General features: G+C 36.4%; 1 protein-coding gene across 1 annotated transcript in view; it reads left to right on the top strand.

Moving 5' to 3' along the window:
* Nucleotides 1-21,338, top strand: part of PLCB1 (phospholipase C beta 1) — a gene marked incomplete in the record, with an annotated part of 348,446 nt that extends 327,108 nt beyond the window's left edge. The window contains 1 exon segment of the mRNA XM_072409642.1: nucleotides 15,199-21,338. Coding sequence (XP_072265743.1) covers nucleotides 15,199-15,429 — 231 coding nt within the window.
* Between the last annotated feature and the right edge of the window lie 994 nt (nucleotides 21,339-22,332).

Below are 22,332 nucleotides of genomic sequence, written 5' to 3'. Positions count from 1 at the left end.
TTCAACATATTCTGAAATGCGCTCGGCTGTGCTGAGGAGAAATATTTCCAAACGGCAAGGTCGGTGTTTTTGTTATTTAATACATGTGGACTACTCACATATTGTCTTTTTCGGAAGGGTTATTTAAATGAAAGTTTCAAACTCCTTTTGGATATTTAGTGGCTTTGTTTTTCTAAATAACACCTGTGTGCAGCCTTTAATAACGATTAAAGGATAACAATATCTAGGTGATAAAAGCAAGTATTAATTATGTATCACTTCATATCGGGTTGCTTTCAGTGGCATCATGAAAAATAAAATAATGACTTTTTTTGTAAAAGAGGTGCAAATGAGAGATGCACAGAGGACATCAGGATGTGTAATATAGTGTAATCAGAAGAGAAAGCATCCACTACATTCCTTTAGATGTGCCTGGTCCAATGATGATCCTCACCAGCTAGTCATGAGCTGTCTTTGGGTGACTGCACTTCTAAAGGACTTTATCAATAAAAAGAAGATTGCAAATGGTTGAGACATTTGATGGCTTCAGCACAGCAGTCAGGGAAAAGCAATTTTCAACATATTCTATTGGTAATGCCAGCATATGGCAGCTCTTTTATTCCAGAAGGAAAGCCTATATTGAGTAAAACTAAAGCTTCTGTAACTGACTTTTCCCTCTGAAAATGCAAGTTGTCTAAAAGTAAACACTCTGGCTTGATAATTTTTCATGATGGGGTTTCCTTTATATTTATTTCCAGGATTTTGTTTTGGGTCAGACCTGTGGTTTTCTGTCTGAGGGGCTTATCTGAACTAGGCTCTCAGACTCCGGCCCTTATTGGATTTTCAAAGGGTAATACACCAACTATACTGATGCTTCTGTTACCGTTGGCACAGTTTTTATATATTTTTTGATGGATATGTGTTTTGTGAACAAATTGCTCTTTTGCTTTTTTAGTTGCACATGGTGTTTTGTTCATATGAAATTTTCCCTGAGGAAGCTGGTAATGCGCGAAACACGTCAGTTTCATACTCAACACCTCTAAAGGTTATTGGTAACCAGCCTATTGAGCCAATGCTGTGTACTTTTGCTATGCTGTAGTTTGTTATTGTGTTTTTAACATTTTTTATCAATAAAATATATCTAGTTTTTTTCAATTATTTTTGTAATACCACTTAACTCCTAGCTTTTTGATTGGCCCCTTTTACCCTTTTCAGGAACCATTTTCTGTGATTATATCAGACATGTGGTAGCTAGACACAGCCAGAAATGGTGTATCCTAAAAAGAATACCCACAGTGGCAGCCCCCATATATTGTATGACAGCTGGAACTAAAAAATGCGTTACAAGTAATTGTAGAGTAATGGTACAAAGGGCTGAGAGATGGTCCATTTATTTTATTTTCTAATCAAACAGAATGCAGATACTAGCATGATGTATGATTGCATAACTTACCATGCCTTGACCAGCACTTCATCTCCATGTTGTGTCCATCATAATAAAGGCAGGGCTTCTTCATGGCCTCCAGCAAGGCTGCGAGTGAGTGGCACAGTAGTGATATCAGTAGTGACTGGCAGGCTGAGGCTTAGAGCCCACACAGCAGACATACATACAACTATACTATATACAGTACAAATAGTTACCTTTGAGGCTGTTTGCACAGTCTAGGCGCTTCTATATACCATGAAGTCCACTGCTATTTTTACAAGTACATTTTATAGGGTACTGTTTAGGTGTAAGTATTACATTTTTAGATGTTCCCTATACCATAGCAAAAACAAAAAACACAAACCTTCAATTTTTGAGTGCTTTTCTCTATCACAGTCTCTTCCCATTACTGTTCTTTTGAAGGGGTCTGCAAGAAATAGTACAACGAGATTGATGAGAAAAGTGATGGTCTACAGTTACTGTAGCTCTGACTGATTCCAGTTTAAAGGATTGGCACCACAAATCATCTCATTGCCATATTACCACCTTACTGCCTGGCTGTCTGTCTAATAAATACTAAGGCAGGAAGAACACAACAACATAACATGAATAATCTCAAAAAGTGCATGAGTAGCTCTAGCTAGGTTCCAGTGAAAAATACAGTCTTGTGCGGATCAGTAGAAACGTTGCACACATTTCCATAGGAAAAAACATTAACCACTTCCAAATAGTTCATATTCTAAAGCTGGTACTAATACATCCTACTGACATGAAAAATGCAGTTTATTCTCTTGAACCAGTTGTAGGACCAGTTTATCAATCTTAGAACAAAGAGAAGCATCTTTGGTTCTCTGATAGAAAGCATTTTTATTTCTGTCTATGGTGTTAGGTTGTGATTGCTATGACTTTAGACACAGATTCATGGCTGTTTTTGAAAAGCACTGGTGAAGGGACTTACTAGATTCAGTGCGCCTTTCTTGGGTACAGCATAGTTTCTGAGATACATGGTTTATTTTATATGTAAACATCTATAATGAATGAGCTAGAACTCATCAGATAAAGTGCAGTTTGTTCCCTGCTGAAGTCAGATTTGTAAGCACTGATATTATCACTCTTTTTAATTTCTAGAAGTTCAAAAGTTCAGTGCTTTGCATTTTTGTTAATCTACCAGTTTGCAATATCTATAGCATGTTTTTTAGTATCTTTGACACCCCTAGATATGTTGGCTTATGCTTTTTTAGTTATACATTAGCTACATATAGACATAAAATAGTGATGGATAACATCCCCCTCACTCAACGCTCTTCCCTCCCCTGCGTCCCTGGACCAGTCCTTAAAAAGCTGTTGTTTTGCCCACGTTCATTATCCACTGTCTGTACTGTAGATTTGTTAAAAACATAAATAGGATTTATTTAGTAGAAATTATAGATGAACTGAAAATTCAAGTGTAGACACTTCACTTCCCACTCTTCTTACCATTGAACTTTCACATTTAGTCTTCTTCATATTTCCATTCTGTTGATACCAATGCTTTAATAATGTGGCCTTGGTGCCAAATTATGTTTAGAGAGGTGACATAGGAGTGAGCAGCCAGGGAACTGCTAGTGTGAAATCCATAACTATGCAGAGAAGATATGGAAAAAATGTTTTTGGCACAAATACCTAATGTGTAAGGCACATAGGCATTAAACCCTGTTGCCCCAGAAATGCCTACTGTGCGTTACCTGGTATTTTATAGTGTTGCTTTGAAATAGCTGTTTGTTATAAGCATTTGTCCAAATACAGCTGGATCTAATCACTGTTCTTCACTGTTAATACTTTGTTTGTGATCTCCAATCTCCAATCAGTGCATTGAAGTATACGTATTAAAAAAATCATATGTTGCTCCTGACACTGAGATACTAGTTCAGATAGATTTGTTTCTTGTTCTATGTTCTGCTCTTCATCCCCTGTAATGACAGAAAGCTGCTGCTAACCCTTCCTCTTAATTTAAAGTTGATGTAAACTCTAACTGAATATTATTTGGTATCATTCAAGGACCTTGTATCACAAACACTAGTTTTTTTTCTTTTTAATTACATGCTTTCACCCTTTTTTATTCTTCTGTGAATTTTAATGTAACCAACCTACTGTAGCTTCTTTGTATTCACTGCTTGTCTAAATGCATACATGCCCAATGATGGTTGTGTAGCATTTGAGCAGCATGGTGGCTCAGTGGTTAGCACTCTGGCCTTTGCAGTGCTAGGTCCCAGGTTTGAATCTCAACCAGGACACTATCTGCATGGAGTTTGCAGGTTCTCCCTTTGTTTGGGTTTTCTCTGGGTACTCTGGTTTCCTCCCACAATCCAGGTGCCACAATGGCAGGTTTGGAAGGCGTTTTCTCAGTTCATATGACAGATTTAAAAACTACTTTTAAAATGATGTCCACATGTAAATTTTGTATTAGATTTTAGTTATTTGGTTTACATATATTATAACCTTTAACACAGAAGATAGACCTTAAAATGAACCCCCCTGAGACTAATAAAAATTGCCATCATGATTACCAAGATATTACAATATATATATATATATATATATATATATATATATACTGTGTAAAAATCGTTATTATTTATTGTTATTTGTTTGGTGGCCTTGTATTACATAAATGTGTCTTTTATTTGATTTGTTTCACATATCTTATAAATCAGCTAAACTATTGTGGTTGTATAATCTGTTTGAGATGGGTATTACATTTTAATATTTTGTTCTCTTTGAAGACACACTGTTCTATATGTCATGTTTTAGTTTAAACCAGGAAACAAAATTGCATTTGCTGTGCTCTATGGTAGCAGCAGATTGTTGGTCTTTTAAGTAGGTCACACATTGTATAGACTGAAAGTGCTTTATCCTTTGCCATCTGGCAAGAGAAGTTAACATCCGATTAACTCTGATATACTATGGAAAGTTGACCATGGTTATGTCATGGATACAGGCAGCAGGAACAATGCTGCAGTAATGAAATTGTACATTTAGCACCTCCCTGGTGTACAATATCAGCTGGAGCATCAAAACAGCTGTCTGCAAAGATTACAATGGCGAAAATAGAAAACCTTCACTGGACTGAAAGGCACGAAAATGAACAAACTTCCTGTGTCATGACAGATGGTGCCTTAATATTATGTTGCTTTTTTTCCTGAAAAGATCACAAAATACAAAATAATTCTATCAAAGGTACATAGCAGAAAAAGAACATTGTCTGCACAGTGTTATTTTCAACATAGGATCTATAGGTTGTTAACCATTTATAAACAAACTAGAAAAAATAAAACATATTCAGTGTCATTCTTTTGATGGCAGTTTTAGGGACATTTTAGACCCACTGTGAGATGCAGTGTTCTCCTGCAATCTCCACTGTGGTCCCATCCTCTCCTATTGGAATGAATGAGAGAAGTTGGGAGCCATTTTTTGCATACCGAACAGCAGTTTTTTGGCCACATGATCATTGCTGTGGCAATGATCTGGGCAAATCTGCTTACCTGCAATGTGGTTTGCCTCTCCCAGCTTCACAGTGTGAAAAGTGTGTGTATTGTCCATGTGGCTCTGTACCTTCTTTTTAGTTCTCATCAGGTGAGGGTGTTTAATGTAAGCCAAAAATTATCACCAAACTTCCACCTCTAAGTGTTCTTGTGGGCCTGCAGTTCTTAGCCAGGTTCCTCTAGAGCAGTGGTCCCCAAACTTTTGCACATTGCAGACCACTAAATGTATGGATTAAATGCAGAAACTTCCCCCCAGAGTGATGTCATGATACCAGAGACAAAACCCACCTCCCTGAGTCCACGGCTCTGACCAGTGCGCCCCCTAAGCGAGGTCCTTCTTCTGACCCCGTTGGTGGGTGCACCATCCAGAGCCGCAGCCCATCTGTCAGACAAGTGAGCCGTGGACCGGAGGTTGGGGACTTCTGCTCTGGAGCAGTGTTTCTGGACCTTTTTAACATGGGGGAACCCCTTGAGATACCTTGTAGATCTTCAGGGAACCCCCGCTATAATTACTATATACATATCTCACAGTATCATTGGTATTTGTTACCAATTGTTCAAGGAACAACCTCCGGAGTAACCCTGGTTGAGAAATACTGCTCTAGAGTTTGGTTGGGGGTTCCTTGAACTGTTGCTGATTGTCCTCCCATTTTTGAAGCCTGCAAAATTTTGAAGTCAACATTACTTGGTAGAACCCGCCGCATTACTTTTATGAAGCATCTATAATGATATTATTCTAGCCACTACTGTAATTTGTATTTTTTTTTCCACTGGCCACCAATTTAGGAGGCTTCCTCTTGACCCCCCCCCCCCCCCCTCCAAATTGATTTTAGTAAGGGTTCCCTGAGACTAGTTTTTATCTTTAGGGTTCCCCAGGGGTAAGAATATTGATAACGTTGTTCTGTATTTTAGGAAGGCTTTTTTAAAGTTAGTTACAAAATGATCAAAATCCTTGTGTAACTTGCATAGTCCTTGGGGTGCAATCTCATTAAACATATATATGTATTAACCTGTAATATAAAATAAAAATAATAAACATTTTAAGGAAGATTCCACTGAAAATTAATAGAAAGTATATAAATATTTGAATACACTAGCTACACATAAATAGTATTATAAGAAGTAGACAAATAAAAGCACCAAGAGTCTGACAAGAGCTGGAAATAATTCTAGAACATTGTGCCCATTGAATAGGTAATGGAGGTGCACAATATTAGCACATCTAGTGGTCTAATTAACATCCCATTATCAGTAAATTGTTGCATTATCACCAATGTATGTGCATGTTGTCTGTGTTGTGATTATAGTAATTGAAGCACTATGTGGGCTATTTAGTAATTACAAGACAACGTGGAGCCCACATAGGGTTACTGAGTGCATGCTTATTTTTCTGATTCTGTCCCCTAAGAATTAGTATGATTGTAAATATAACCATAATTTCTGTTTCTGTCCAAAAGAAATAACATTATTTCATTATTTCATTGTTTTATAAATAAATAAAGTGCGCTCAGATCTCCATTCCTCAAATACAGTCCATAATCCTTTATATATTTAAAAACAATATCCAGTTTTTATTTTGCAAAATCATCCCCTGAAGTCCACTGGGAAACTAACATTTCCAGAAGTGTTGACTCTCTTGTTTTCCCACAGTGTTTAGCAATTCCAATCTCAGACCTTACATCACTATGCTATTGTATATTAAAATAAGGTCAGAGATAGGACCAGTGAAAGATGCAAGGGACCCAGTAGAACATCCTTCCCCTAACGTTAAATTTCCCAATGGTCTTTGGGGAGTGGTGCTCGTCAATGCACTCACTGGGAATGGTATTCACTGTGTTTTTTTCACAGGTAACATTGTTTTCGGAAAAAAAAATTAAATGACAGGATTAATGTAAGATGATGTGGAATTTAAGATGAATATTCAGTATTTAAACTAGTCATTTTATGATATGTATGAAGCCTATACACATGCCCAATTAAATGTAAAGGCTGTAGTAGAGGCCATCTCTTACATGCAGAGTAGATCCTTTACTCAAGGTCTTAAGCTTTATGAGATTCGAAAACAATCTTAGATCTGTAAGCTTTATTCTTGAGATAAGCCAATATCTGACCTCGTCTTTTCCCTGCTCCATAAGTGGAAACCATTGCATTGGACTAAAGCGAACATGCATATTTCAATGATCGTTTGGCATTATGCATACTGTGGTATATGTGTACCTGGTACATAGCTGGTATTCATGTGCATCATTAAATAGGATTTTTTAAAATTAGTTCTTGCAATATCTAAGATAATGCCATAATGCTTGTGTGTTTTCTTTGTTTTCACATGACAAAAGACAATCGTGTTTGTTGAGAGGACTCTGTAATGAACAGTCATTTTGTGGTAAGCATCTATTTTTTTTATATTTCATTGACAAGTACACTTTACATGTTACATGTGCTTTGTTGATAAATAATAGTAACCATGATATCCAGTGTTACATGGCTATAAAGATGTGTCCACTGGCTTTTGCATATGTGAAAACCACTTCAGTGGTCAGTGGGAATGAAAACACAGCCTAAAAGTTTGTTCAGCCCATAAAAAGGTCAGATGCAGGTCAGAAGAAGGTTTATTGCAAGTAAAATGCACCTGTAAGTGAACTCTAATGTACATTTTTTTAACGCTTTGGATCTGACATTTACTAACATTCTCTGTTCAAGTTCATTCAATGGATTTCCAATAGCAGTGATTGATTCTCCATCAGGAATAGTTTTTTGATTCATTGGTTTATAAACAGACTCCCTAAAATGATTCCAGTAGTCTTTTGAGTAAAACAAATCTCAAATATATCGTGGGTGTGTATAAAAGTGAGCTGCACTTGTCCATTGACACAAGCCCTTATGGTGATTGATTACAATATGATACACTGAGCTCACATAGCCTTTAAGTTAACCTATCACTTTCCCAGAGAAATAAAAGTGTCATCTATATGGATAATGATATATATACCTTATCTGTGATCAACAGAGACCCGTGTGTATTGTACTGTGTGGCATAGGGGAAGGGATGGTTCTCACCAGCAGCTTAGCATATGAATACATTACATATCAGGTCTTAGCTATCATAATGTATGCAGGACCAACATTCATAAGGAAAGGGGCTAGACAGATACAGATGGTATCAGCAGGTAACCCAAGAAATAATAATTATTTATGTATGCCAAGATGATTTGAATTCTAGGGACCTCCCAGATGTGATATAAGAGGTTTAAATTGTTTTATTACATAGTATATAGATGTTGTAAAATGCCTCTGTGGAAGCTCTCCAGATGTCCTTAGTTACTCTTAACTATGGGCTGGCAGCGGAGAGCCCTATTTAAACATTAATAAGTCAGCAATTCTCTTATTAATACTAAGGGTATAATGCTCATTTAATCTAAAGGAATTTATCAAACAGAATTACTTAACCTATTTCTCAAACCCTCAAAATTCATACCTGCCAGTTGCAGTATTTGCTACCAGTCCCAGCAAACCACTCTTGTACTTTATCCATCCACCCATCATAATCATATACCATGTAGGACCAGCAGTCTTGGATTGTACATCAGGATGATGAGGTTTCACCTCAAGCAAACTAGAGTGCTGAGTGTTGGGCATGCATGGAATAGAGTAAGTATTCCACTCTGGTATATCACCGTAGAACAAACATGAATTAGCCCCTTAGTTTATAGGGCTGAGCAACCAAATAGGGACATAGCTTTGGCTTTGAATAGGAGTATCAAAAAATGGGTATACTTTGTATTAGCAAAATTTTCTTCATGCCTGACTTTGAATCTTACTATATATAATAACTCTTCTTCAGATTTTCAAGGTATTCTTGTAAGAATGGTATTTTACTTCTGTATACTGACTGTACAGGTTCTGTAAATAATTACTGAAGTGCAGAAAGATATTATTTCATTGGAACCATTGCGTAAATTGCAGATAATGCAAGACTAAGCTTTCCGATCAAAGACATTCAAAATAACTGTTAGGTATGTGACCTGGGTCTAGAATGGAATTTTGACACATAAACAATAGGGCTATATTGTTAAGGTTTTCAAAAGGGGTGTAAACTATTTTAGCTCCTTATACTTTCTTTTATTTTTATACCAGTTTTACAGGTTACCATAACTGCATGGCAGTTTCTATTTTAAAGTCAGATCACTTAAAATCGGATGGAGGTTTAATGTTGCATACTATGCACAAGGAGTATTTGTAAATTCACACAATTGTGTCCGTTGATTATAGATGGAGCTAAACATATTCTGACAAAATTATATCAGTGTTCCAAAGAAAATAAGCAGCCCCTGGCCCGCAACAATCTTTTAATGTGTTAAGTCACCAGGTCACCACTTCTAATATAGAGACCTTGTCACTTCTAAACAATTCTTCAGTTCCCTGAAGAAGACTTACTGTATACTCATCTTTCTGGAGGCCCTTGTCTCCATACCTCTATTTTGTTGTAGAGCTGCAGCTTTCATTAGTCTTTACCATTTGACAGACTATTGGAAGTCTGTCCTTTCTCTGAACTTACAAAGCCAAACAAATAGTTATCATAAGTAGGCAAACAGTATCAATCCAGATGTTTCTATCATGGTAGGTGTATTTTAAGAAAGATTTGTAGGTAACTTGTTGTTGACCTTCTCAGGTTACCTTGAGAATATTGTTGGCCCATCTTATGTCCGCCTACCTTCACTTTGTTGTAGAGCTGCAGTTTTCATTAGTGTCTTCAACATTTGACATTTCCAGTGTTGGAATTCTAGATCCACCATGTGTGGTCTTTCCTTAAACTTAACTTTCCCTAAACTTACATCTCTACAGCACTCTGTAGACAAAGCTAAGCAACTTCTTGTTGATCCTCCCAGGTTAACATAAGACTATTGTTTGCCTTCTCAGATTAACATGGGACCCTGTTCATTCAGCACCTCATTATGCTTCAAGACCAGTGGTATATTTTGGACAAGGGGTTTAGATTAGCTAGATAGGAGTTAGCACTTTTTACATTCAATTTTAAAAAAATCCCCATAATGTATCATTTTGACAACAGGACACATGGAGGTCAGTATAATCTAGAAATACTTTTTTTAGGGCAGGTGTGCCCAACAGGTGGATTGCGATCTACCGGTAGAGTAGAGTAGATCACGGAGCCCTGCCTTTCAAAATAAACTCTACCACACAAATGAGTTATTAGGTCCAAGTTTTTATTGTTGGTAGATCATTTTGACTTGGTCATTTTAAAACTAGCTTGCAAGCCAAAAAAGTGTGGGCAACCCTGTTATAGGGCTTACTTGCACCATGCTCTCAATGTTTGTTATGCTTGTTGATGCGTACAGTGTAGCAGCAGCATTGAAGAAGTGAGAGAAGAAGAAGTTCTTTCCCTTTTACTAGTAGTAGCCATTATCCACCCATACCTGAATTGCCATTTTGTAGCAGTCCAGGTGTCACTGACATTTTCACATCTTCACCCTTAGTAGTCGTTATGTCCAGACTTTCTCCATCCTATAAGAGGTTACAGGATAAAGGAAACACTTTATTCTCTATGCTATTTAAAAGGGAAATAACAGGAATAATAGGCTGTTATTAGCAGCAGGGGAGGATATACGGTAATAATTAAGCCTACATTGCTGAGTTCTGAAGTGGATCAGGCTTTTTCAGAGCTGTTCAAAAGCCGGTGGCTAAGATGGGAATAATTAAAATATGTTCTAATTAAACCGGGTTGTTTTGGCAACCAAAGTAAGGGAATGTGAAGCATTTTACTCACAATCATGAAAGCTTTCAAAAGTAGTCAATACATTGATTATTATACAGTCTACTTTGCTGCAGCAACTCTTGTTTCTGGATTGGTTGTACATGTCTAAGTAAAAAATGCATTGCAGTGGGCATAACTTCATTTTGTAATTTCCATGCTCTTGAGGTTGTGTGCATGTCTCTGGATCCTGTATATTGGTATTGCCCCCTTCAAGCAAAAATCTGGCAAACCTGCCCACCACACTTTGCCACTGGTTTGGTAAAATCATTGGAACTCTAAACCATTCACTTTTAAGATGTGTGTGGGTTTCATTCCCTGAACTGCCACTTTTGAATTCCCCCACAACATTTCAGTAGGATTCTAGTCTTTATCTTCAGCTTGCTGGGGGTGAGCTGAATTAAGAACTGAAGCTCAATTAAAGTGTATTTCTAAATAAAACAACATATACAATACATCTCTGAAAAAGTGCACATTCCCAATGTTTTGTTTCTTTATGAAATCTGCAATATAGAAAAATGACTATTCACTGAGCCATCCAGTAATCCTGCATGCTCCTACTCTGCTCCTTTTTATTTGACTTCTCTCCTGCTGGACCACGAAACACATCCCCTCCCAGGGCTGACAACACTGCTCGGGATTTCATTGTAGAAAAGCTGCTGTGTTTTAGCTCCAATAGGAAGATCAGAGTTTACTGGATTTATAAAAACAGGTATTTTTTTGTACTTTCAGCATTTGTAAGGGGATAAAACATGAAGAAATGTGCATATGTTGCAAATAGGTACTGAATGTTTTTTTTCCAATATTGCCCAAACATTTCAAGTTACTGGCAGAAGTAAGGCACTTAAAAACCTTCTTTTTATGCAGCCTAAATTTGTCAACTTTGAATAATTTGAAACTACAACTGGGCTTTAATTGGTGCCAGTAGAGCAAAAGGAATTGATATTGTAGATGCTCATTCCACTGATTTTTTTACAGCTGGAGCAAAGGGGAAACCAATAGTGAGATGCGGTAAAGATCAGAGGCAAAATGAGCAGCTGTGTTAGCAGGCTTTAGGTACTATGGGAGACAAACTTAGTTCAGGTGGCACCAAAGTAAGAGGTGATGATTTCCATAGGGGAACCAGACTGGTCCCAGAGCTTTGAAGTCTGTTGCTGACGATGAGAGTGCTTATTTTAGGAACTGCAAAAGATGAATTTATAAATATCACAAGAATCAACCACCCCAACCTCAGTGTATACTGTAGGAATAAAAGCATATTTTCAGATCCCGAAATAGAAGAACTCCACCTTTCTCTGATAGGAAGATAAGCCCTATTTATAACCTTAGTTTATTTCCAAATCACATTTCTTTGACGGTTCAAACCTATGGATTTAAAGGATTCCTGTCCGCACAAAGGACCTTCATTCTACATTTATTATGAGAAGAGATTATGAAGAAATTAGTATATTTTTTAGATTTAGGAAATACAATAAACATTCTAGTTATTCTAAACAGGACATAAGCTGCCAGTGTTCTCTGGACACTCTCAGCTTTGCTTACTCGTTTGGGGTTGCTTTACTAAAGAAAGAAAAATTGTACACCTTGCAAACTGTAAATGTAGAGTTGTATCCATAAATTTGTGTTTTATGCATCCCAACTTGCTCCTTCTCTGTGACTTCCAGTGGTTTGAGAATTAAACAGAAAAACAAATGCAACCCCTTCTGTTCTTCAGTTTATAAGTTACCCTTTTTTTATATCACTTACAATAAAATACATATTTCAGGAAATGTTTTGTGAGATAAATTTTTCACTATAATGTTAAGATCCAAAATTCTATCATTTTTTGTTTTCTGGATTTAGGTGCAACCCTTAGGATTATGATGCTTTCCTAAAGATTCAGTCTTTGTATTCATAATGCCCACTTCACATTTAAAAGATGCAAGCATTTTTGGAAGCTATTTAGCTCAATGAGTTTTAAAACATCCCCTTGTAATCCAAAATAGGGTTTTGTTTAGACAGAATTTTTACTGTAGTTATGTTAACTTCACATTTAAATGTTTAGTATTAAAAGTTTTTTAGAATTAAAAAAAAGCATTTTTGTAACTTATTCCCTGCGCCTTTCCTTGCCTCTTTCGTTGTGGTATTTGCGGAATGAGAATGCAAGTTGCCTCTATGCCTTTATTTATTGTATATATCTGGTACTTTGGTCAGCCTGTCTGGTGGGACACTTATTTTCTGGTTCAGCAATGTAGGTTCATGTGTCACCTCTCTTCCTTTTACCTATTCATTATATACCTAATCAGTTGCATCCCCTCCATTCAAGTAACCTAAGTCAGGTGTATAACATACCTGCAGAAGGCAACTTACATGGAAGAGGTATATTAGTCCCAAGAAATTGAATGTTTAGTTGCTCCAAAGACAACCTGGCCCCTACCATGAGTCACTATGTTCAGACAGTGTAGGGCTAGATGGGGGCATGTTGGTTGTAGTCTGGCTTCAGAACTCTACAGGCACACTGGTCCATATGTGTAGCGACCTATAGCTCCCACACCAATAGAACAGATGCAAAATAACTGTGCTAGGGGGGATTTACTTCTGTGCCTAGCATGCTCATTAACAAACAGGAAGGTGCTGCTTTCTGGGAGGACTGCAGGTTCACAGGAACTTTATGAAAACAGATTGTTGCTTAGAGTATACAAACATAGTCTAAACATTTCAGAGGGACTAGGTAATTTATTATCATTTTCCATATTGCGTTAACATACACGTTATTTTATCTTACAGACAAAACTTACATACATTAGATTTATGCCTTGAATGTGCAGACATGCATATAGCATTTAGCAGAACAGTCGTGGGAATCTTGTCACTTGTCACCAGTAGGACCTGAGCTATATTTGTTTTGCAAACAGGAAGTAGTTTAGTTTTTATAGCATTCCGCTTGCTACCTTTTATGGACACTTAATTATACTAAATATAGAGCAGACAAGGCAAGCCTTATATTACCTCAGATCGGAGAAGATTATTCTGTTAAACTCTACAAGAGCAGCTCTGTAATTTGTTGAAATAAACTTCGTTAGACTTAAGTTAGACTTCGTATTTCTTTCCATTAAATAATATTGTGCATAGTTTATTACTAGTGGTGATCATAAGATAAGGCTTATGCTAAGAGACCTCAAATTGAAATAATTCTGAGCAAACTACTGACTATATTAATCTGAATTTGCTTTTATTGCTTGTAGTGCAAACAAGAGGAAGACGTCATATTGCTAACTCTTGTTATTTTACCCCAACTATTATCGGCAGATCTGCAAGAATGGGATCGTATAGATTTGTACAGATTCAATCATGTTCTAGCTTAAAAACAATCACTTGATCATGTTACCTGATTAGCTACCATTACAGCTAGTGCCCCAAAAATGCTCAACAACAAAGTCTACTGGATCAGTGGCTTATTCTAGACTTCAACTCTGAAAACCCTATTTACACACTTATTGTAGGACTTGTTTATGTGTTGGGACCAGGCAAGATATGGAAGCTACAACTTATTCTTGTACAGTGGTATGAGTGACCATTTTCCCTTGCACTAGCAGTATTCATACTATAGACCATTTGTCATATTTTGAAAAAAAGTATTTTAGGAGCCATTCAATATAAAACTGATATTTCAGTTCTTATCAGATGTTACTGAGTTAAATTGTCCAACAGCTTGTTAAAGTTCTCAAGTACTTGGGATGGCAAGATTTCTGAATTCCCAGGTCTTATTGCTCCTGTTTTTTAACTATATAATACAAATATATATGGAAAAGTAACATTAGTCTAATAGCTGAACTATTCGGTTTTGGGCGATTGTCCTTTTTAAGAAAAATTTTGTTTAAAATCCCTATAGAAGTGATACACATAACACTCTGTAATTCAAATCACTAAAATGATTGCTCATTATTTTACACCTTCACCCTCCTCCTCTCTACACCCCTGGCTTTATTATTTGCAATTTTCAACTGTCAAAATGACAGGGATGTATTACAATGCAAGCAGGTATCAAATTTTATTAGTATTTCTAAAAATAAAATTCTAACTTAATAGAATTAGTTACATCTAATCATCCCTTCCTCCTTTCCCCTTGGCTAATATGTTTCTAATGTTTCTCTTTTTTTATGGGATTAGGCATTATGTTTTGTGGGATGAAGAACAAGCATTAGTGGTATAAATGATATAGTTTTGTTGGATGTAGGATGAACTTTTGTAGGATGAATGACAAAGTTTTGCAGGATACAGAACAAGATGTCATTGGATGGTTAGTGGGAGTCAAGATAAGTTTTGGGGATGCAGTGTGACTTATAGCAATGCTCATAGTGATCATGTGATTGTTGGAAAGGTTCATTTTTGCCTTTTATTGTTTGAAAAAAATAGGCTCACCACTATATACCTGGTAGATATACAGCAGACTAAAAAATGCTAATTAAAACAGCACAAAGCTAAATATCTTGCGCTAATACCCTTTATTTGTGTTCTAGTTTCAGGTTGAACTTGATCAGGAATATCAAGACAAATTCAAAAGACTTCCCATGGAAATACAGGAATTTGTCCAAGAAGCAATGAAAGGAAAATTCAGCGAGGATGGCGAACATAGCTCTGCACTCCTAACACCTGACAGTGGCAAATCTCCCATCTCTGGAAATCATAAAAGCCTGGATCATGAGGAGGAAGGAGAGGCAGGAACTCCAGAAAAATCATTTGACACATCACTTTAATGGAGACTGCAAGGTGGCAATACCATTTTATGCTGGCAGGAGGCGCCTACCCATAGCCTGTTACTTATTGTGTGCAGTATAAGTGCTGCCTCAAGTGGTTGGTGCCGGAAGTTTAAGTGCTCTTTTGAATGCACTCTTCCAGAAGAAGTATTGCACTCAGCAGCAATTTTTGTAATTATTTAACATTATTAAATGTCTTGGAGGAGTTTCTATGTAGAAATAACATGCATTCAGTTCCATATTGCTTCTTTGTTGGTGTTGCACAACTAAAATTAACTTCCAGCCAAACCACACATTACCAAATAGGCAAAACAGTATGGTGTGTTCTAAGGAGCATTAATTGAAATCTACATTAAGTAGACCACGGGCCATCATTTATGTTGGTTTAAGGCTACACAGTAATTGACAGATATTTCAGCTTACTAACTAAAGCAGTGCCAAGCGTATTTCTATTGTGCAAAGCCAAACTTCCCTGGCAACCAATCAAATATCAGCTTTTACTGATCTGACTCAGTAAACCAAAATTGGCTGCTATGGCTTACTGCACGTTGCATTGCCTTATTAAGTGGGCCTGATTGTCCTTTTTTAACTGCACCTGAATAGCTAAATATTTGCTTTATGTTTGCACTGAAAAGATAAAACCTTTTGATTTGCAAGCACTGGTTGCTTGCCCTTTTGATATTTTATGTACTTGTTATATAAGTAATGACATTTACGCCTTGACTGTGGTCCAAGCTTGAGAGGCCATTGCAGGAAGTATTTATCAGTTTATGCGTGTACCCACAGCATACCTCAGAGGTGTTGAGCATGTGGGTTTTATTTATGGGGACTGAACCCTCAGGAGAAGAAAAGGGAGCCAATTGTGCATGTTGGAACAAAGAATACTAACTTCTTGGTTAGATTCTGCAAATTAGTAAAATAAAAATAGGTGTAACAGTTTATTTTTTCCTGTGGTATTAGTGTTGTATTGTACGTTGAAGTAGTCTTTGGATATAAATTAAAAAAAATAAATAAAATATATAGATATATTTATAGATATATAAATATATTTTGCAGGATCAAAAAATATTAAAGTATTATAGTTTATGTAAACTTTTCTGAAAACTGTAAACAATAAAAGAAAATAAATACGTCATTTAAGCTGTACAAAATTGCAGCTTCTGTGACATGATCAAATTGTTCTGTTTATAAATGACACATGTTGGTAGAAATACAATAGTAACTGCAAGATTACAGATCGAATGTTAAACTCCCAGATCGTAATCCGGTCCACAACACGTAACCTGATGGCAGCAATTATGTCAGACTGTGCAATATTACAATGAGCTGGTATCAAGCGGTTTTATAGCTCATGAATGATTGTGAGTCACATTCTTGGTGTGGCCAATATATATGAAGTAGTGCTAATTTGTTAATTGGTGGGGGAATACTGACCCAACAACCATATTTTGGGCTACAGTGTTAGCACCGGTAGATTAAAAATGTTCTTCTATGACTATGCTGGGTGGAGCTACATCTAACTACAATAACACTCCAGACTTTTAATTCCTTTTTCATCTATATTCATCAAACTGAAAATAACTAGCAGGAAATGTATATACAGGGATATTCAACATTTCACTCCAAGGCGCATAACTGATGACATTCAGAATAATTCTATCAGTATGTCTATAGGATATCTATAATCTAAACTTGATATTTAACCTCAAAGTTGCACTATAGACAAGCTGGTGACCTAACTTTTCTCTGCTGAACTCCAAATAGCTGGTGACCTGATTTTTCTTTACTGCAGTAAAAGAATACAGCTTGGTCACCTCTATAAATGGGAAGCAGAAGACTAATACACTTAAAATAATGAAATCTCCTACAGTCATCATGATTCTTGTCTGTATATTTCCATACAAAACATCTGAATGGCTTCTAGTGCTGTCCCTCCCTCTGCTAGCCTTGCAGTTTTTCTGTACAAAGGTCTACAACATTCAGTTCTATGGAGACTTTGTACTCTTGATAGAACATAACAGCAGCAGGCACAGTACATGTTTGGGTTTGGCTCAAATTGGCAATATCTCTGGAGTACCTGCACCAAAGACACCATACAAAGTGAAAATTAGACAAGACATGCTTCTTGGAGATGTTGAGTGCACACGATCATATAGAAGAGTCTTGATAGCATTCTAATACAAATAGGTCTAATAACTAACATTTGATATACACTTATTGGCAGATTAAAGCATATCTAAATCTGAGAAATACCCATCTCGTATTTGGTTCCCTTTGTTCTGTTACTATACCATTGTCAGTGTTTTGTTATATCTATTTGATGAATTCAGAAAAAATACCCTGCCAGAAATCTAATTACACTGCCCTGATACTGAAGGTTGATTGCGCATTGTCATCCTAGAACTGGAAGTGTGTTATTGGCAGGTGCGAAAAAAGGACCACTATCTGTAATAAATTATATCTTTGGCTTTGGGTTTAGATATGCTTTAGCTGTAGCATGGTGCTTTACCAAACATGCTGGTATTCATAAGGTTTACAGTGAACCTATACTAAAATGTTACATAGAACTTTGTATATAGTTTTGCTAGGATGGATGAAGAAAGAATAGAAGCTGAGCCGGAATACTTGCTTTTTTTCTGGAGAAAATACTCTCCAGGATTACTTCACTTCTGAAGGTCTACAACATTGTCACATAATTTACTTTGAGGAGTTAAATTTGATTTCAAGAAGAGTAAAAAATCTCAATCGACTCAATTAAAAATACCTTTTTTAAAGGAATTATATTCCAGTGTTTTACCTTTGTGAACTAAACCTTGTGTATCATTTTCCTAGAACAGAAGGTGACATCAGATCTCATGGTCCAGTTTATTGCTTAGTCTATTACTCTACAGCATTGTTTTATGAGATGGTATATTACTGTACATATATCCTATATTGAATTCATATCAGATTATGAAAGATCTTTTTTTTTCTTTTACTGTTTGTAAGTAAACTCCCAGGTGTATTGTGAAGGACAAACATTTAGAAAAAATGTACAGTGGAATTTTTGTATACATTGTTTTTATTATTCAAAATAACATACCACATACTTAATTTATTTGCAAAAGCACTACATTTTATGTATATAATTTCTTTCATGTAAGTGAACTTCACAATGCTTACAAAGAACTCCATATTGAATAAAATAGCAGTTTTAGTAAATAGGAAATGGATCACTGACCTATTTTTCCATCCTGTGGCTCTACCTGATCCATCACTTCCCTACCAGACTCCAGTCATTTCTTGACCTCTTTAATAGGCTTTAATATGGAGGAAAAGAAGGTGTGGCCTTATATAGTTTATCTAGACAAATGTAGAACCTATGTTTGTCATCCTTATGATATAAATCATTATTACCTCTGTATTTAATAATTTAGGCTGTTTTATTCTACTGACGTATTCACTGCCAGAAAGTTTTACAACAATTTGTAACATATTCATACTTTGAAAGACAATATCATATAAAAGTCTTTTTTTTTTAAGAACCAAGGAATCATTTTCATAGGGTATCACAAATCCCAATGACAAGAAAACATTCTGTGTTTTCAGTGGCTTACCAATATTTGTAAATGATCAGTTGTTCTAATAACTTCAGCACAGACCAACTTTTTATTTCCAAGTTTAGAAGAGACATGTATATTGACTGTACTCATTTTTAAAGCAGTTGTTCTTGTCGTTTACTGTATATATATATACATTTTTTTATACTGTATCTATGAAGTGACACTTTTTTTGCAACTGTAATGTAATATGTTACATATCTTACATTGTTTTGGCTATAACCGTGAAACATTTATAAGTAAGGATCATAAGAAGACCCTGTCACCTACAGTAGAGGAAACGATATTGAACCTCATCCATGCTTGAGAAGAGAGCTGTCTCCTGCAGTTTGTGTTATTTGAGCTGATCAAATGTTCTTTTCCCTTCCTCCAGTGCAGTATGGAATAATCAGAAACACAATTTGGTTGGATTCTATGACAACACAGACTGTAAGACAGCTCATTTCTCAGTCACCTCCCAAAGGCCTAGTGTTGCTTTAACCAACATCAATGGAACCGTCTCTTATCAGTACATTGGGGACTTGTCACTGAACTCTGTGGCTTTTGTGATGCCTCAGTGATGTCAGTACTTCTAATTTTTCCTTGCAGATGTCAATAGTTTCCTGTGAACTGAACAATGTGGTTCAAGGCACAAAAGGTCTCTGGTATGAAGGTTGTTTAAGGGATAAATGTCTGTAATTCTAGTAGCAACCAGATTCTTCCCTTCGTAACTTGGGGCAGATGTCATTGATAGCATTCAGGGAAATGTAGGCAAAGGAGTAGCAGGAGGAAATTTTTCGTTGATAGCGCATTATGGTAGAAGAAGTTTCCAGTGATTTGGGGTATTTTTAAAAGGCCAGTGGCAACAAACACAATTTTAAAATGGATCAATAGTTTGACATTTTTCCTTGACACTGATAATGTGATTGACCTAGATTGGCCAAACTTTTGTGGACCACTGAATACTATCACAGATGTATTTGCTTGGTGGACACTCCTATATGTAATTGGCGGACATCTCATTACAAAAACAAACACCCTTTACTGTTTTTTTTTTGGTGTTTGCCTCTGGGAATATGGGCCTTTTCATTGTACTGAGCATTTGTAAGGTCCAAAACTGCTGTTAGATTAGAAGGCCTGACCCTAAATCCCTAGTTCATCCCAAATGGATTTATTAAGGCCAAGTAGATGTGCAGGCTACTCAAGTTCCCCCACCCAAGACTCAATAAACCCTGTTGTTCTGAAGGTGGCTTTGCACACCGAGGCACAGTACATGTAAAACAGAAAAAGGCCTTCCCCAAACCATTGTTACAAAGATAAAAGCTCACACCTGTAAAAATGCCTTAACATTAGAATTACCAAATTTAGGATTTACAATTACCACATCCATGCAACTTCATTAGTGAACTGAACTCAAAAATGATGACCATTTACTGGATGTGATGGTTAAGGTTCCACAAACTGTTGGTCATATTTTGTTGGTGCTGGTGCAATTTGTCCCACTGACCCATTGGATGAGCAACCTCATCAACAATAGGCACTTGGGGGCATGTGATTTTAAGCCAGATGGTAATTTTACCTCTGCTTTTCTATTTCTATGGGATCACCCTGAACACTCTGAATAAAGTTTCAACCTGTAAATATAAAAGGGGGGCAAGATCAAATTGGTTGCTTGGATCGCAACAGGCATTTTCTCTTATAAGATGAGTTTCTAAATATCTGTCTCTATTGCTGATAGGCAACAGGTGCACTTTAATTTTACTTGAACTAGTTAAAAAATAAAATAAAAATGTTTTTTCTCATGTACTGGTCTCCTGCCTTTCCGTGTTTGCCTTGTTACGTGTTGAACATGTGAAATAGTTCATAGTGAATTTCCTGTCTTGTAAAATAGAGCATACACAATGAATATTCTTGATTGTATACTTTAGATATCTGTATACTACTGAGAACCACTTGGATTTTCCAAGTTGATACACTAGAAAAAAATGTCTCTTAAGCAAATGCCGGCCATTTTGAAATGATCATACTCCAATTTTTTATGTTAATAGCTCACACACTAAAAGGACATTGTCTAAAATTGCAAAATGTTATAGTAAACATGGTAATATTATTGTGAGTGGTTTTTTGGACTTTGTGATTTATATGTCAAAGGCATAGGAATAAAAAGGTACCTATGTAATTAGGTTGTTCATTTCAAATTGGTATATAGCTCACAAATGATTTTTAATTTGGGGTAAAAATTCTATGCAAATTTGTGGCATGGTGTTTCTTCCAGCTGTAACTTTGTGCTTTCATCACAGATCCAAAGGACAAATAAAACGATTAACACAATGATGCCTTTGTATTATTATTTTTATGTGATTTATATTTGCATTCAGCTAAATTACAGGAAAAATGCTAAATAGATACAGAAGGGCTGGTTTACTTGTTATTTGAAGAAATAAAAAAATGCAACACACACATGTAACTAATCAAGGTCATAAGTAGTCTGATTGGGCAATAGTTCATTCATATATATATTTTGGTAAGATCAATAATGTGATGCCAAATTCAGAAGATATTTGGCATCATACACCTCAGTTTCACTCTAGAAGAGGTGCCTGGATAAGACTGTAAATAAGTGTTCTGCTGCATATCTGCAGATTTAGTTTGGGATCTAGGGATTTAGTTGGCCCGGAGTGTCCTAGAAGGAATGGGTAGACCAAGCACTCCATCCCACTTCTAGTCCAGAAATTAAGGATGGATCTGAAGCACTTGGCTATTGATTATAAAAAGAGAGAGTTACAGCCTGAGGCCAGATGTGTCTCAGGCAGGAAGGCTGCCTAAAGCCTATGGGCTGGGAATAGATCTCCCACAGTTTATGTCTGGAAGACCAGAGCCAGGAGGCTAAATCTGAGACCCTGGATTTGCTTTGTGTTGGAATTATTTTATGCATAAAAGTGGGCAAAGTGCTCTAAAATTTGAAATACCACTCTCCAAGCAATTGTGTTTGATGCTAATCTCCCACATTCTCTTGCTTCAACCCCTCCATAACATATCTGGGCTGGTTTACCTGCCAATACATTTTTTAATATTCTGCATCCAGTCCTGGGATCTACAACCCCCTAACCAAAAACACAGTAATTTCTACACGGGAAGGAGACCTGATCTTTCTCTTCCATAGTTTTACCATCATTTACAGGTGTCCTTTCCACCTGTGATTGGGTGGTGAAAAAACACACACATGTAACTCATCAAGGTCATATATATATACTTACAAAATGTAAACTTCTTATGTTCCCTTACTTCCATCCCTCTCTTACATCTCTGCCTCAGATACCAAACA

The sequence above is a fragment of the Pyxicephalus adspersus genome, chromosome 4 (assembly GCF_032062135.1).
Source record: "Pyxicephalus adspersus chromosome 4, UCB_Pads_2.0, whole genome shotgun sequence".
NCBI lineage: Eukaryota > Metazoa > Chordata > Amphibia > Anura > Pyxicephalidae > Pyxicephalus > Pyxicephalus adspersus.
The sequence above is the reverse complement of the archived record's forward strand: the minus strand, read 5'-3'. Positions and strand labels throughout refer to the sequence as shown.